This window comes from Scyliorhinus canicula, chromosome 2 (genome assembly GCF_902713615.1).
Source record: "Scyliorhinus canicula chromosome 2, sScyCan1.1, whole genome shotgun sequence".
NCBI lineage: Eukaryota > Metazoa > Chordata > Chondrichthyes > Carcharhiniformes > Scyliorhinidae > Scyliorhinus > Scyliorhinus canicula.
This window is the reverse complement of record NC_052147.1, coordinates 181,456,407-181,471,775: the sequence shown is the minus strand read 5'-3', so window position 1 is coordinate 181,471,775 and position 15,369 is coordinate 181,456,407. Positions and strand designations below refer to the sequence as shown.

General features: G+C 47.3%; 1 protein-coding gene across 3 annotated transcripts in view; it reads right to left on the bottom strand.

Moving 5' to 3' along the window:
- Window positions 1–1,781: 1,781 nt before the first annotated feature.
- LOC119961797 (signal transducer and activator of transcription 4-like) overlaps window positions 1,782–15,369 on the bottom strand; it is a 163,869-nt gene continuing 150,281 nt past the window's right edge. For all 3 annotated transcript variants that reach the window (XM_038789128.1, XM_038789127.1, XM_038789129.1), the window contains 4 exons: window positions 12,096–12,235; window positions 3,845–4,036; window positions 2,145–2,211; window positions 1,782–2,062 (listed from right to left, as the gene is read on the bottom strand). In XM_038789128.1, the coding sequence (XP_038645056.1) occupies window positions 1,930–2,062; window positions 2,145–2,211; window positions 3,845–4,036; window positions 12,096–12,235 (532 nt within the window). In that variant the 3' untranslated portion in view covers window positions 1,782–1,929. The remainder of the gene's footprint in view (window positions 2,063–2,144; window positions 2,212–3,844; window positions 4,037–12,095; window positions 12,236–15,369) is intronic.

Below are 15,369 nucleotides of genomic sequence, written 5' to 3'. Positions count from 1 at the left end.
CACCATTCCTGGATATGTCCTATCTCAACGGCAGAATAACCCAGCAGAGCTGGTGATATGCAGTAGGGAGGGACTTTCTCAAAGAATTCTCAACATCGACTCTGAACACCATGAGTCTCATGGCACCAGGTCATATTGACAAGGAAATCTCCTGCTGATTACCATGTCGGCCTCAGCTGATGAATCAGTACTCCTCCATGTTGACACCACTTGGAGGAAGCACTGAGAGTGGCAATGATGCAGAATATACTCTGGGTGGGGGACTTCAATGTCCATCACCAAGAGTGGCTCAGTAATACCACGACAGACCAAGCTGGCTGGGTCCTAAAGGACATAGCCTCTAGATTGGGAATGTGGCAGGTGGTGAGGGAACCAACAAGAGAGAAAAACATACTTGAACTCACCCTCACCAACCTCCCTGCACAAATACATCTGTTCATGACAGCATCGGTAGGTGTGACCACCGCACAGTCATTGTGGTCAAAGACCTGTCTTCACATTGAGGATCCCCTCCTTTGTGTTGTGTGGCATGACCACCATGCTAAATGGGATAGACTTCGAACAGATCTAGCAACTCAAAACTGGGCATCCTTGAGGCGCTGTGGGCCATCAGCAGCAGCAGAATTGTACTCAACCACAATCTGTAACCTAATGGCCTGACATATCCCTCACTCTACCATTACCACCAAATCTTAAATGCCCTCAGGAATGGGCAATAAATGCTTGCCCAGCCAGCGATGCGCACATCCCATGAACGAATAAAACAAATTGACTGAGTATGGCATCCGGGATCCCCAGCAAAACTAGGTCAATGGGAACCGTGTGAAACCCTCCACTAGTTGGAGTCATACCTGGCACAAAGGAAGATGGTTGTGGTGGCTGAAAGTCAATCATCCCAGCTCCAGGACATCACTGTAGGAGATCCTCAGGGTAGTGTCCTAGGCCCAACCATCTTCAGCTGCTTCATCAATGACCTCCCTTCCATCATAAGGGCAGAAGTGGGGATGTTTGTGGATGACTGCACAATGTTCAGCACCATTCACAGCTCCTCAGATACTGAAGTAGTCCATGTCCAAATGCAGCAGGACCTGGACAATATCCAGGTTTGGGTGACAAGTGACATTCATGCCACACAAATGCCAGGCAATGACTATCTCCAACAAGAGAAGTTCCAACCATCGACCCTTGACATTCAATGGTATTACCATAGTTGAATTTCCCACTATCAACATCCTGGGTGTTACCATTGACCAGAAACTTAACTGGAGTAACCATATAAATACTATGGCTACAAGTGCAGGTCAAAGGCTAGGAATTCTGCATTGATTAACTAATGTCCTGATTCCCAAAAACCTGTCCACCATCTATAAGGCACAAGTCAGGAGTGTAATGGAATACTCTCCACTTGCCTGGATGAATGCAGCTTCCACAATTCTCAAGAAGCTCAACATTCTCCAGGACAAAGCAGTCCCGCTTGATTGGTACCCCTTCCACAAACATCCAATGCCTCCACCACTGACAAAAAGTGGCAGCAGTGTGTACCATCTACAAGATGCACTGTAGGGACTCACCAAGGTTCCTTAGGCATCACCTTCTAATCCCACCACCACCTGGAGATTCCCCTCCAAGGCACCCGCCACCTTGACTTGGAACTATATCACTGTTCCTTCACTGTTGCTGGTCAGAATCCTGAAATTCCCTCCCTAACAGCACTGTGGGTGTACTTACATCTTAGGGACTGCAATGGTTCAGGGCGGCAGCTCACCACCACCTCCTGAAGGGCAACTAGGGATGAGCAATAAATATTGGCCGAGCCAGTGATGGCCACATCCTGTAAATTAATTTTAAAAATGCTATCAGAAATATGTAGCTATGTACAAAGTTTATTGTCTGAGTTATTGTGAAAGGAGCTATGGAAGTCAGTTTCAATCAGATCATCGCTTCAAAACAGACTGCAGTCTCAATTTCTGCTGGACTCAGTTGCTGTTTCAATTCAGCATATACTCCTGGTGACATAGGAAGCAGGTCTGATGAAGAAACTGGAGCTGTGGAAGCATTTGGACTGAAAAATACAACAAATTATTAGTCAATGCTAAAACACGCAATTTTTGGTTCAAACGAATTGCTTGGCTGTTCATACTTACAATTCTGAGAACGGGATAAACCTTGAAGAAATATAGCCTTTCTTCTCTGTCTCTGTGGGTTCAGAGACTGTTTAAAAGAAAAATAAATACGAATTTCAGTGCTTAATATATTTTAATTATTTGTTGTTTTCTTGAGGCTAATTGCTCTTTACAGATCTGTAACATTAGCACAATGCAATGTTTAATTTGTTCTCTCCATTTTCCATGGACTATTAAAGACATATTATTTGCACTGATTCAATTCAGTTTTTAATTTATTTTAGCTGGGAAGACATGAATAAATTAAACCTCTATTATCTCCAAATCTGAGAGCTGTACATTTATAAAGTCATGATCAAAAACTGTGTCATTGGTTTAATTTTAATGCATGGAGGATCTTCTGTCTTTATAGGGCAATAAAATCCATCAAACAAAGCAAATATGCGAAAAGGTGTTAGTGAGCATTTATAAGGAAATAATGACACTCATTATTGATGAGCCAAACCCATGTGTGGCAAGTTATTAATATTGTGGGACTAGGTTTTGGTTGTAACATAGGGACAGGAGTAAGACATTTATACTTCAATAACGTTTGTTTAAAAATCTATCAACCTTAGTTTTAAAATGAACAATTGATCAAGCATCAATTGGCATTTGTGGAACAGGATTGGAAACTTCTATCACCTTTTGTGTGAAGATATGTTTCCTAATTTCACTCTTGAAACGTTTAACTCTAGTCATAGATTCCCAAAACTGTGGAAATACTTTCCCCCCAATTTATCCAACATGTTCCCCTTAGTATCTTGAAAATTAAATAAAATTATCCTATAAATGCCAGGGGAAACCAATCTCTGCTTGCAATTGGAGTCCCGGTAAAATGCTAGTAAATCTATGTTGCACTCCTTCCCAAGGTCAATATTTCCTTCCTAAAATGTGGGCCGGGATTCTCCGAAATTCCAGCCAAGTGTTAACGCTGGCATAAATTCCGGAGTCGTTAACGCCGGCGTAAACAGGCCTCCTGGCCCAGTGATTCAGTGGCCTTCAGCGGGCCAGCACAGCACCCGAGTGCTGTACGCGGCCCTGAACTACCGGTGTGAGCCACGCGTTTGTGCAACGGCCGTCTCCGCGCCAGCGCATGCGTGTGGTGGCCGTCTCCGTGGAACATGGCGAAGTCCTACAGCAGGCCCACCCGGAAGGAGGTAGGCCCCCTCCAGATCGCGGGCACCCGCCAATCGGCGGTTGCCCCCAATCGCGGGCCTGAACAACGTGGAGCCCCCCCCACCCCCCAGAGTCTGATCCCCGCCCCCCCCACCAGGATGGCCACTGCGGCCGCAGGTCGAAGCTCCCGCTGGGTGGTACCAGGTTGGAACAATGGCTGCGGAACACAGCAGCAATTTGGCCGGTCGACCATAGAGAATCGCCGCGGCCCCCGGCCGGCGCCGTGTCGACTGCACAGGCACAATTGGCGCCGATTCTCTGATCGCCGGCTTTGGAGTGGCATGGCGGGAATTTTGCGCGTCACTGCCCATTCTCCGATCCAGCGCGGGCTCGGAGAATTCCCGGCCGTGATGTCCAGATCAGTTCACAGTGCTCCAGGTGTGGTTTTCCCAGGGCTTTGTATGCTATCTAATTTCAGTTTGCTGAATGTGACTTCACGACAGAATAAGAACATTGTTGAATCATTTGTTTTTTTAATACCAACACAGATTGATAATACTGACCTTCTTTTGGCTTATTGTTGTAATGTTTTCCAAAAGCTTTGTCCTTTGGAATATCAGGATATAGGTACTGTAGTGGGTTCTCTGGAATATTCTCAGCCACCATTACTTTGTAATCACGGATAATGTCAGGCAACGGAACCGCTAACAACTGGCTCTTGGAGTAAGGTTCCACCGAATGAAATTTCATTTCCCCTAGAACAATAGTTATGCTTAGATCCTACTGTAACAGTAACTTAAAAATGAATTCAACGTCAGTATGGAATAAAACTTTGATGACAAACTTTCAATCTCATCGTAGTTTCAAGTACATTTGTATATCTTTAAAATATATTTGAAATATTCACATAAAGAAAAATATAATTGTGCTTTGCAGAATCTAATAGAATCACAGGAAATTATTTGATCTCCTTTGTCATGTCCGAGATGTGCAAGGGATCATAAACTGTTTAAATCAAACCCTACTTTTTTTGCTTATTTAGAAAGTGAATTTTGCTGAACAAAAAGATGACTGCTACACGTCTCATGATTCACAAATTGGCTACAATGTCAGGAAATGTCCAACAGCAGTTACAAGACAAAAGCTTAATCCTCATGGAATCTCACACCTCTCTTTGTGAGGACACAGTACGATCAACAAAATCAGGGACCATATTTGAGATTATTTTTCTTTTAATGTATTCAGAGTTTTAAAAAAACCTCTCCTTTCTGTCTTCTTATTGTGTGTATGTTTGCGCGTGTGCAACCATCCCCTGAGTTTGATGTATGATGGCTTCCGGTGGTGGCCATGGAGGAGTAGGTCGCACATTTGATAGCTCCCGCCTGTGACGGACATTTGGACCATTTTCCCCTGTTTTTTCCTGGATTTTATGGGATAAATCGGTGAAGAGTGAGACAGTGAGGAGAAATCCCCCTCCAGTGTATGGAGAATTGGAACAGAAGTGGCCGTGTGAGAAGACAAAGTCCTACAAGGAAGTCGTGAGCAGAGTTGGCAACGCGGGAAAGAATGGCGGAGAGCAAAGGCTGCGGGGAGACGGCACATTGGTCGACAGAGCAGCTGGTGAAGTTTTTCGAACATTGCTTTGCCAAGCTGAAGAAGGACACGCTGGACCCGATTAAGGCTTCAATTGATGAAGTTGCGCAGAATCAAGAGACCCACGGAAGAGCATTCCAGGAGGTGGAGAAAAAGGTGTCCGAACACGAGGAATACATAACCGTGCTGGAGATCAAGGTGGTGAACGACCGCCAGAAAAGAATGCAGGAGAAGCTAGAGGACCTGGGGAACAGGCCCAGGAGACAGAGTTGTCGGCCTCCCTAAAAGCAGTGAAGGATCGGATGCGAGGGCTTATGTGACGGACATGTTGGAGAAGTTGATGTGGGCTGAGGCGTTCCTTCAGCCCCTGGAAGTGGATACAGTGCACAGAGCCCTTGTGAAGAAACCCCAATGAACGAGCCGCTTAGGGCGATGGTGGTACGTTTTCACCGATTCCTGGACAAAGACCACATTCTTCGATGGGCCAAGAAGGAACGGAGCAGCAAGTGGGAGAATTGTGAGCTGCGCATTTCTCAGGACCTGGCTAAGAGGCGAGCTCGGTTTAATAGGGGGTGAAGCTCGGGATGTTGTACCCAGCCCGTTTGTGGGTCACACATGAGGAACGGGACTTCTACTTTGAAACACCAGATGAAGTATAGACTTTTATTAAAGAAAAAAGATGGGAGACGAACTAAAAGACACTGAAGCCTTGGAGAGTACTGTGGTGGCGATTTGTTGTTCTGGGCTGTATAAGTATAAGTAGTGTTATGTGTAATAAGGGGCTGTTTTGATGGCTAAAGTTAACTTTGTCTTGCAGGGAGCTGGTTAGAGGGCGGGTGGTTTCTGGGGCTGGTTCTGTTTTTGAGTGTTTTTATCTAAAGTGGCTGTTTCTTCACTGTTTTTTATGATGTTTGTTTACTGGGGAATGTGATGCTTTTAATATATTTGTCCAAGTGGGGGGAGAGGGGAGAGAACAATGGGGAGACAGACTGCTTGGTGCTATGGGCGGGCGCTATCAATTCAGCATGGGTCAGCTGACTCACGGAAGCACATTGGAGGGCGAGCAGGTGTTAAGCTGAAGCTTGACTTGGGGGGTTGGGTTTCTAGTGCTGTTCCTAGGGGAAAGGGAGGGCTAGCTGCTTTGCTTACAGGGGAGTAACTGTTACTAGAGGACAAATGGGAGGTCGGGAACGGTGAATACTTGAGGGGGGTCTCGAGGATACGGAGGACGCGAGCTAGAGGCTGGCCTAAAAAGGGTGATGGCTCATCGGCGGGGGCGGAGGGGGGTGAGGGGGGGATGGGCCCGCCCCCAACCAGGCTGATTACATGGAGCGTCAGAGGGTGAATGGGCTGGTCAAGAGGGCTCGCGTGTTCGCGCATTTGAGGGGACTGAAGGCGGACATGGCAATGCTACAAGAGACACACCTAAAGGTTGTAGACCAAACGAGATTGAGAAAGGGGTGGGTTGGTCAAGTATTCCACTCAGGGCTGGACTCAAAGCCCAGGGGGGCTAGCATCTTGATCAATAAACGAGTGGTATTTGAGGTCGGGAGAATGGTGTCAGACAAGGGGGGTAGGTACATAATGGTGAGTAGGAAGCTGGAGGGGGTGCGGGTGGTACTCGTGAACATATTTGCTCCGAATAAGGACGATGTGGAATTTATGAGGCGGGTGTTAGGTAAGATCCCAGACTTACATAACCTGATTATGGGGGGAGATTTTAACACAGTCATTGATCCGGAATTGGACCGATCAAAATCCAGGACAGGGAGGAGGCCAGCTGCAGCAAAGGAATTGAAGGGGTTTATGGAACAGATGGGGGGAATAGACCCATGGAGGTTTGCACGGCCAAGGGCGAAGGAGTTTTTTTTTTCTCCCATATCCACAAGGTACACGTTCGCATTGACTTTTTTGTTCTGAGCAGGGCGCTAATACCGAGGGTGGTGGATACGGAGTACTCGGTAATCGCAGTATCGGATCATGCCCCGCATTGGGTGGATCTACGGGTTGGCGTGAAGAGAGGACAACGCCCGCTGTGGAGACTGGATGTGGGGTTGCGAGCGACAAAGTGATCTGGGGCCGGGTGAACAAGTCCATCCAGAACTACCTGGAAACAAATGATACGGGGGAGGTCTCTGCAGCAACAGTTTGGGAAGCTTTGATGGCAGTGGTCAGAGGGGAATTAATATCGATACGGCCCACAGAGAAAAGGCGGAACGGGCTGAGAGGGATAGGTTAGTGGAGGAGATACTCCAGGTGGACAGGAGATACTCGGAGGCCCCGGGCGCGGAGCTACTGAGGGAGTGGCGGAGGTTACGGGCAGAGTTTGGGCTGTTGACTACAGATAGGGAGAACACTGCCTTAAGGACCCTTTGAAAGTTCCTGAGCAATGATTTACTTGGGAAAATCAACTGGCAAAGCAAATTAACCAGAGGTTGTATTGAGCTTCTAAGCCATGCTCTGGAGTCAAAACACCACAACACAAACTGGCCATATGACCCAGCGTGGCATCCTCAACAAGGAATCTGTGGCATGTGTGAGGAGGACAAGCAGAAGCAATTTAATCAAACAAATTGAAGATTCCATTGCGCCAGACACAATGGGTGCAATGCGTGCGAGCCCCGAATCAGGCTGCGCGCCAATAGAGGTCACCCTACCAGTTCCACCCAGCATGATTTGGATCTCACCCTCACTGACACAATCAGGATGAACTTAACCCCAATAAAATGGGTGGGTTGTGGTTAAGTGAGATGTTAAAACTTTAAAAAAATTAATCTGTCCATTCTCAGGGTGGCAGAGGCAGGACATGGGGTACCTGAAGTATGAGGAGTTTGGACAGTGTAGAAAAGGATAAAATGTTCTCATTCATGAGAGGATTGCGAATGAGAGGGCAAAGGTTTAGGGCGAAATTCAGTAATCCCTTTGTGCTGGTCGCAGAACTGGGCTCAATGGGTGAATTGCGCTCGAGCCCTAAATCGGGCTCCGCACCAGACTGCTCACGAGTCACCTGACTCGCTCTGCTCAGCGCAATCTGGATCTCACCCTCACTGGGTGGGATCCAGATCTGACTACAGAAAGATAGGTGAAATGAGCTGACGCTGAATTCACCCGGTGCCCAGGACTCATTGGCCACGCCGAGGAGAGCTTGCCAGGGCATGGACCAGGCGTAATGGCACCTAGGGGGGGGTCTCTCAGACTATTGAAGACCCCATGGTGGTTGGGGACAAGGCAGGATGGCACCTTGGCACTCCCCTGGCAACCAGATGCCAGGTTGGCACTGCCAGGGGCCTCGCCAATGTTGGGGGAGTGGGATCATAAAAGCAGGGGGAGGTCCTGAAAGGTATGGGGGGGGAGAGAATTGCGCCCTTAAAGTAATTGGTACAAGAAGCAACTTAAGGAAAAACCTTTTCACACAGCGAGCAGTTAAGGTCTGGGATGCACTGCCGGAGAGTGTTGTGGGGGTAGGGTCAAACGAGGCATTCAAAAGGGAATTAGACCATTATCTGAAAAGGGAGAATGCGGGGAAATAGCACAAGATTAATTGCTCCTCGGAGAGCTGGTGCACACATGATGGGCCAAATGGGTTTCTTCTGTGCTGTAACAGTTTTGTGATTCTCTGAACCCATTCCCACGAACGTTGGTCACTTAAATTTTCTAATGAGGCAGCAGCCTCCAATTTAACTTATTTTGCTGGCTGGGTTTCCCAAGCTTCAGGATATAGTATCTGAAAGTCAGGGAGGAGAGGGCAAGTGCTTTTACAGCACTGTCTGTGAGCCAGGGGGAACAGGGGTACTTCCCTTCGGTCCTGAAGCTTAGTCGCTTGCTTTGGATTTGAACTGCCTCTCTCTTCCATCAGACCATCCCTACCCCACCCCCTGGGTCAGGGAAATCGACACATCCCAGTAGTAACCTGCTCCCATCCAACTGGAAGCCAAGCCTGTCAATCAGTCTTCTGGATGAGGATCCTTGCAAAATAAAGTAATCATGGTGTGGTCAATGCTCCATAGTGGTGGGGAAATTAATTTTTCCAGGGTTACTGACTGAATGCAGCCCCCCCCCCCCCCACCCCCATGTGACTCAGAGTGTAAACCAGGATATACAAGTCAAGAAGTATTTAAATCATGAACAGAAAGTGAAAAAAGGGATAAAATACTGGGTTAAAAGAGATACATATCTGGGAGAGAGGTACAAATAATATTTTCTAACAATAATTCCTGAGGGAATTAAATTTTCAGAGCCAGTACTGTTTGTTTGACAGTAATTGTAACTGTAAAAAATTCAGTTACAACTGATTGCACTATCCCTAACCCTTTCTGCTGAATTTAATAAGGACCATATCCATAGGTAGCACAGCTTCACATATTTATGTGCATTTCAGTGCCAAATATATCAGCAAAGTAGCTATAGTGCAGCTGGAGGGGCAGCAGGAAAATTTAGACAGCAACCTCAGGGTTTGTGCTTTTAACTGCATACATATCTACTACAGAGGTTGCTGTCCGATTTACTTCATAATAATGGTGAACGCTGGTAATGCAAAATCTGGGCTAATATTCAGTCTGCTGTTCAGACCTGGGGCAAAATTCTCCGACCACCCGCAGGGTCGGAGAATCGCCCGGGGCCGGAGGAAATCCCGTCCCCGCCGTGGCCGGAATTCTCCGCCACCCGGGAATTGGCGGGGTCGGGAATCACGCCCCGCCGATCGACGAGGCCCCTGTGGCGATTCTCCGGCCCGCGATGGGTGAAGTCCCGCGGCTGGGAGGCCTCTCCTGCCGCCGTGGTTTGAACCACCTCTGGTGGTGGCGGGATTGGCGGCGCGTGCGGGCCCCCAGGATCCTGGGGGGGGGGCGCAGGGCGATCGGACCTCGGGGGGTGCCCCCACGGTGGTCAGGCCCGCGATCGGGGCCCACCGATTGGCGGGCGGGCCAGTGCTGTGGGGGCACTCATTTTCTTCCGCCGCTGCCACGGCCTCCACCATGGTGGAGGCGGAAGAGAATCCCCCAGCGCGCATGCGCCAGTGGTGACGTCAGCGGCAGCTGACGCACCAGCGCATGCGCGAACCGGCTAAGGCCTTCCGGCCAACCCCGGCACCGGGCGACAAAGGCCGCTGGAGCCGGTTTGGACGCCAGTCAGTGTGGTGCCAACCGCTCCGGCATGGGCCTAGCCCCTCAATGTGAGGGCTTGGCCCCTAAAGGTGCGAAGAATTCCGCACCTTTGGGGAGGCCTGACGCCGGAGTGGTTGGCGCCACTCCGCTACGTCGAGACCCCTCGCCCCGCCGGGTAGGGGAGAATCTCGCCCCTGAAGTGGGAAATGGTGGGTATTGTACAGAGTGTCATTTTGAGTACAGAGTTTTCTCATAAGCCTTTCTCCAATGTAATTGTTTTACAGGCGTCTGTTCTGGCAAGGGTTCTAAGCATGTGCGGGCTTTGACGGGTTTTTAAATCTGCAAGAGGTGACCTGTAACCAAGACCTGTTTTACCAGAGCTCCTGTTTTCAGTGTTACTACTATTACTACTGTTCTGCTGAGTTAGTTATGGTCAAACTTCGTTATTTATTTATATAAGAAGGTTATTTCTTTTAAAGCATTTGACTACCTACTTTGTGGTCTCAAGTTACCACTGGTATTTATTTTCATTAATACCCTGTGGAAAATGTAGACACAATTTAATACAACTTTTTTTTATGTCAGCCAGGTTGGTAAACATTCAAAATACCCCAAAGTGTGATTATAGGTTTATGGCTTAATTTTTGTTTAGGAGCATTTTATTTGTGATCAGTTACTTCTGGGAAAAATGGGAAATCCAACTTGACTGCTGCAAAAGGGGAACATAACATGGGTCTTTACTTGATAAGAGCCATTAGCTCAACTCAAATACTTTTAATGCAGAATCATTAGGTGGAATTTTCCACGCAAACTGCCCATGTTTGGTGGCGATGGCGGGATCTTTTGGTCCCGCCATTGTCAATGCATTTTCGGTTGAATGCATCCCCCTCGCCACCAGGAACCTTGTAGCAGGGGTGCGCCGTCAGTGGGACTGAATAGCCCGCCAGTGTGAACAGCCGTAAAATTCTGACCGTTATTTCTGTGTTTAAGTGCTCAGAATTATTTACAAACAGTACAAACAGAAGTGATAAGATGCAAAACAGTGTCAATAATTAGGCTTAGCTGAAGGACCTATTTAAGATGGTGTTTTCCAATTGCCATTTCACCTTGATACAATGGAAATTTGTTCAGCCAGCTCAGTAAACAGACACACCTAAATTTTTTGGATTGGTTCCATACATATGAATCCAATGCGGTGGGGATGGGTAAAGTAGTTCTCAGAGAGTTTTCACCCAAGAAAAACAATTGTAGTTTTAATTCCTATTTAAGCTAACCAATTCTAGCTAAAAAGAGCTGGAGAAAGGTTAGAGATAAAATTATTGGATTCCTGCCTAGCTAAGAGTAGAGCTATAAAGAAGCACATTGCCAAATCATCTGTATTTCAAGAAAGTCAGACTTCATCAGTAATGGTGCTCTGCTGATTGAGAACCAAGCTTTTTTAACAAATCTCCTGGTCAGAGTGCATTTGCTTACCAGGCACAGTGAGGTGTACTTTGTTACATTCTATGTCTTAGAAATAAGGTGATAATTATATGTTTGTAAACTAAGTCATCTCCTTGATGATCTTGCCTCACTGAGGAGGTCACAGGCAGCCTCTCGGAGAAGCACGCAGTGACATGTTCAGCTTTAGTATTCACTTCATGGAGCAAGGGGTTTCATTGTTGTAATCCCTGGATTATGCTACTGTATAATTAGAAACAAAGTAGTAAAGATAAATTCTTGACCATAAAAGACATGGGATTCATTTATAAGAGAAACCAAAGTGAATATTGAAAGCAGACCCAAATTTGTAACAGATCTTTAGGCTAAATAATACTGGGAAGCTGTGGGAAATTCATGGTGACAGAGAATACAACAGTACCAAAATGTTATTGTGGAGAATGTTGGTATAACTTTCTTTTGACTTGTGAGTTAGCTCACCCGATCATGCAATAAACCGTTCCATAACTTTTACCCTCCAGCTTTTTATTCTAGCGTAGCCTGAAAGACAAATCTGCTTACAGTTTAAAAAGCACGTTATCGTCCAAATTGATATTTTTATATCTTTTAAAAGACAAAACTCATGCCTCTGACCTGAGCTGACTGTTGGAACAGAACACAGAATTCACTACTGACTCACCATTCTCAGATCGATCCACCCAGGTAAAAGTAATGGCACCATCTCTGCTGCTCTCACTGAACCGTAATAAAAATGTACCAGATGGTTTATCCTTCAGTAAAGCACGTTCCTTCTCCTTGCTTACAAATCCCACAATGTACCTGAAGAAACAGATATAAAACATGTTGATTTGAACAACTTTACATAATCACTGTGCAAAGATTAAAGCTATTTTTCTTCCCTTTTCTCCCTCCTATTCTGAAGGTGCAAAGTCTAGATGATGTATGGTACCATGACTGCTGGGAAACCACAGGTAACAAAGAGTCATCCAGACTCAAAACGTTAGCTCCATTCTCTCTCCACAGATGCTGTCAGACTTGCTGAGATGGTCCAGCATTTCTGGTTTTTGTTTCAAATTCCAGCATCCGCAGTAATTTGCTTTGATCTGAACCATTTTTCATGTATGGGCCCAGGCATTCAGCATCAAAAAGCCTTTCTATGGAGGGTACCACAGGTGAGTTACATGCACTTTCCAGCAGGAACTTATAGATAACCATCAAGAACAACTAGCTTAAACAAAAACAGAAAATACTGGGCAATCTCAGCAGGTCTGACAGCATCTGTGGAGAGAAAAAGGAGGTAATGTTTCAAGTCTGGATGATTCTTTGTCAAAGCTGGCCGTCTTCTCTCAAACTCAATCATGAGTTTGCTCACCCGATCATGCAATAAACCGTTCCATAACTTTTACCCTCCACCTATTTATTCTAGCGTAGCCTGAAAGACAAATCTGCTTACAGTTTAAGGGTGCCAAGGTCACTCCAAGCATCAAATTGCTGCCATGGTTGAGGCCAATTAAAAGTACAGACTGGGAAACGTATCTGTAATGTTCCTGCATCGTGGAGTAGGTGTATTGTATTGAACATTAGGACTGAGACAATGGATTACACACAAATTAAATCCAATGCAGCATATGGTGCATGTATCTAAGTGAGGTCAGAGGCAGGATTCATTCTCATTTGCTTATCACTGGTGAGCCATGGCAACAACCAAAACCTAGAGGGTTGATATTAGCTGGCTGGTGCGGACTGAAGGTAATCAATTGGGGGGATTAAGAAGTGGTTTGACAGTGGCCTGCAGATTTATCACAGATGACTCCTTCTCCTCCACAAGCAAACAGTTGAAAGTTAACTTTCCAGTAGCGGGCTTCACTTGGCCCCCTTTAGGGCTACATGGTTTGGCAGTTAAGCAACCAAAAAGCAAAAATGCATGCGCTGATCATGTGCAATAAAACTTGTCAAAATAGGCCTGAAACAAGTGTTAGATCCCATTTTGCATATGAGCAAGTATTCTGGACACCTGTGGAGAAGCCTTAACCAATATGATGAGCATCTTGAACTCAAAATGTTAACTCTATTTCTCTCTACACAGACACTGCCAGACTGGCAGAATTTTTCCAGCACTTGTTATTTTCATTATAGCTGTTTCAATTCTTCCTGTTAGCAGCATTATGGAGTATCTGCAGCATATGTTAATGTTATGTGTTGTGTTGGCTTGTATAGGCTTGAGAGATGAACAGACACTTCCAACACAGATGAAAGTTCAACTCAATTTTATTAACTACTTCTAACTAACTAACACAATAACTGTGGGTCTAAATAATGCTAACTTGAACTAGAAACCTAAGCCTTGTCCGAACCAGTTGATTCTCTCAGCAAGTGTTGTGAGTCCGTGCTGGGCTGAATAAGTTCCTGTTACACTCAGAGGCAGCACCCAGAATGAGCGGGAACCGCTGGCGCATCAGGAGCCGGAAGGGCTGCAGCACCGTCAGGGGCAGGCAGAGAAACCGGAAGCGCCACACAGTCCACGGCGGGATCAGTAAAAGAGCCGGTCGGAGGATCCCTTGACGACCCTGGAACCAGGCGAAGAGCACGCCTATTGCGGCACCGAATGGATCCATCTGGTAAGCGGACCAGGAAGGAGCTGGGGGCTACCTGCTTTAGAACGACAGCAGGCGCAGACCAGCCACCATCCGGGAGGTGGAAGCGAACCTTATCGCGTGGATGGATGTCAGGAAGGTCAGCAGCCCGTGAGTCGTATGAGGTTTTCTGCTGCAGTCGAGACATGTGCATGCGGTGGAGCACGGGGACATGGTCGAGGTTGGGTGCAAGAATTGATGGCACCGTTGTTCTGAGGGTGCGGTTCATTAGCAGCTGAGCAGGCGACAGGCCGGTGGAGAGCGGGGCGGAGCGATAGGCCAGCAGAGCAAGATGGAAATCTGAGCCGGCATCAGCGGCCTTGCTGAGGAGCCACTTTACGATGTGGACCCCTTTTTCCGCCTTCCCATTGGATTGGGGGTACAGGGGACTGGACGTAACGTGCTGGAAATTGTAGTGACGGGCGAAGCCGGCCCATTCCTACCTCGCAAAACAGGGGCTATTGTCCGACATGACCGTCAGCGGAATGCCATGCCGGGCAAATGTCTCCTTACACGCCTTGATCACAGCCGAGGATGTGAGGTCGTGCAACCTGATGACCTCCGGGTAACTGGAGAAGTAGTCGATGATGATGATGTAGTCCCTGCCCAATGCATGGAACAAGTCGATGCCCACTTTGGTCCAAGGCGATGTGACAAGCTCATGGGGCATCAGGGTCTCCTGTGATTGGGCGGGCTGAAAACGCTGGCAAGTGGAGCAGTTGAGCATCACATTGGCGATGTCATCATTGATGCCCGGCCTGTAGACGGCCTTTCTGGCCCTGCAGCGGCACTTCTCAATCCCTAAGTGCCCTTCATGGAGCTGCTCCAACACCAGCTGGCGCATGCTTTGTGGGACGACGATGCGATCCAATTTCAGGAGCACCCCGTCGACAACCGCCAGGTCATCGGGGACGTTGTAAAATTGCGGGCATTGGCCCTTGTGCCACCCGTCCGACATTACGCGCATCACCCGCTGCAGAAGTGGATCAGCCGCTGTCTCGCGGCGAATTTGCTTCAGTCGTGCATCTGTAGCTGGCAAATGAAATGAAATGAAATGAAATGAAAATCGCTTATTGTCACAAGTAGGCTTCAAATGAAATTACTGTGAAAAGCCCCTAGTCGCCACATTCCACCACCTGTTCGGGGAGGCTGTTACGGGAATCGAACCGTGCTGCTGGCTTACCTTGGTCTGCTTTCAAAGCCAGCGATTAGCCCTGTGAGCTAAACAGCCCCTGAGAGGCTGCAAACTGGACGTGAGCGTCTATTTGGCCAATGAAGCCGTCATTATCACATGGAGTTGTGATTGACCTTGAGAGAGCA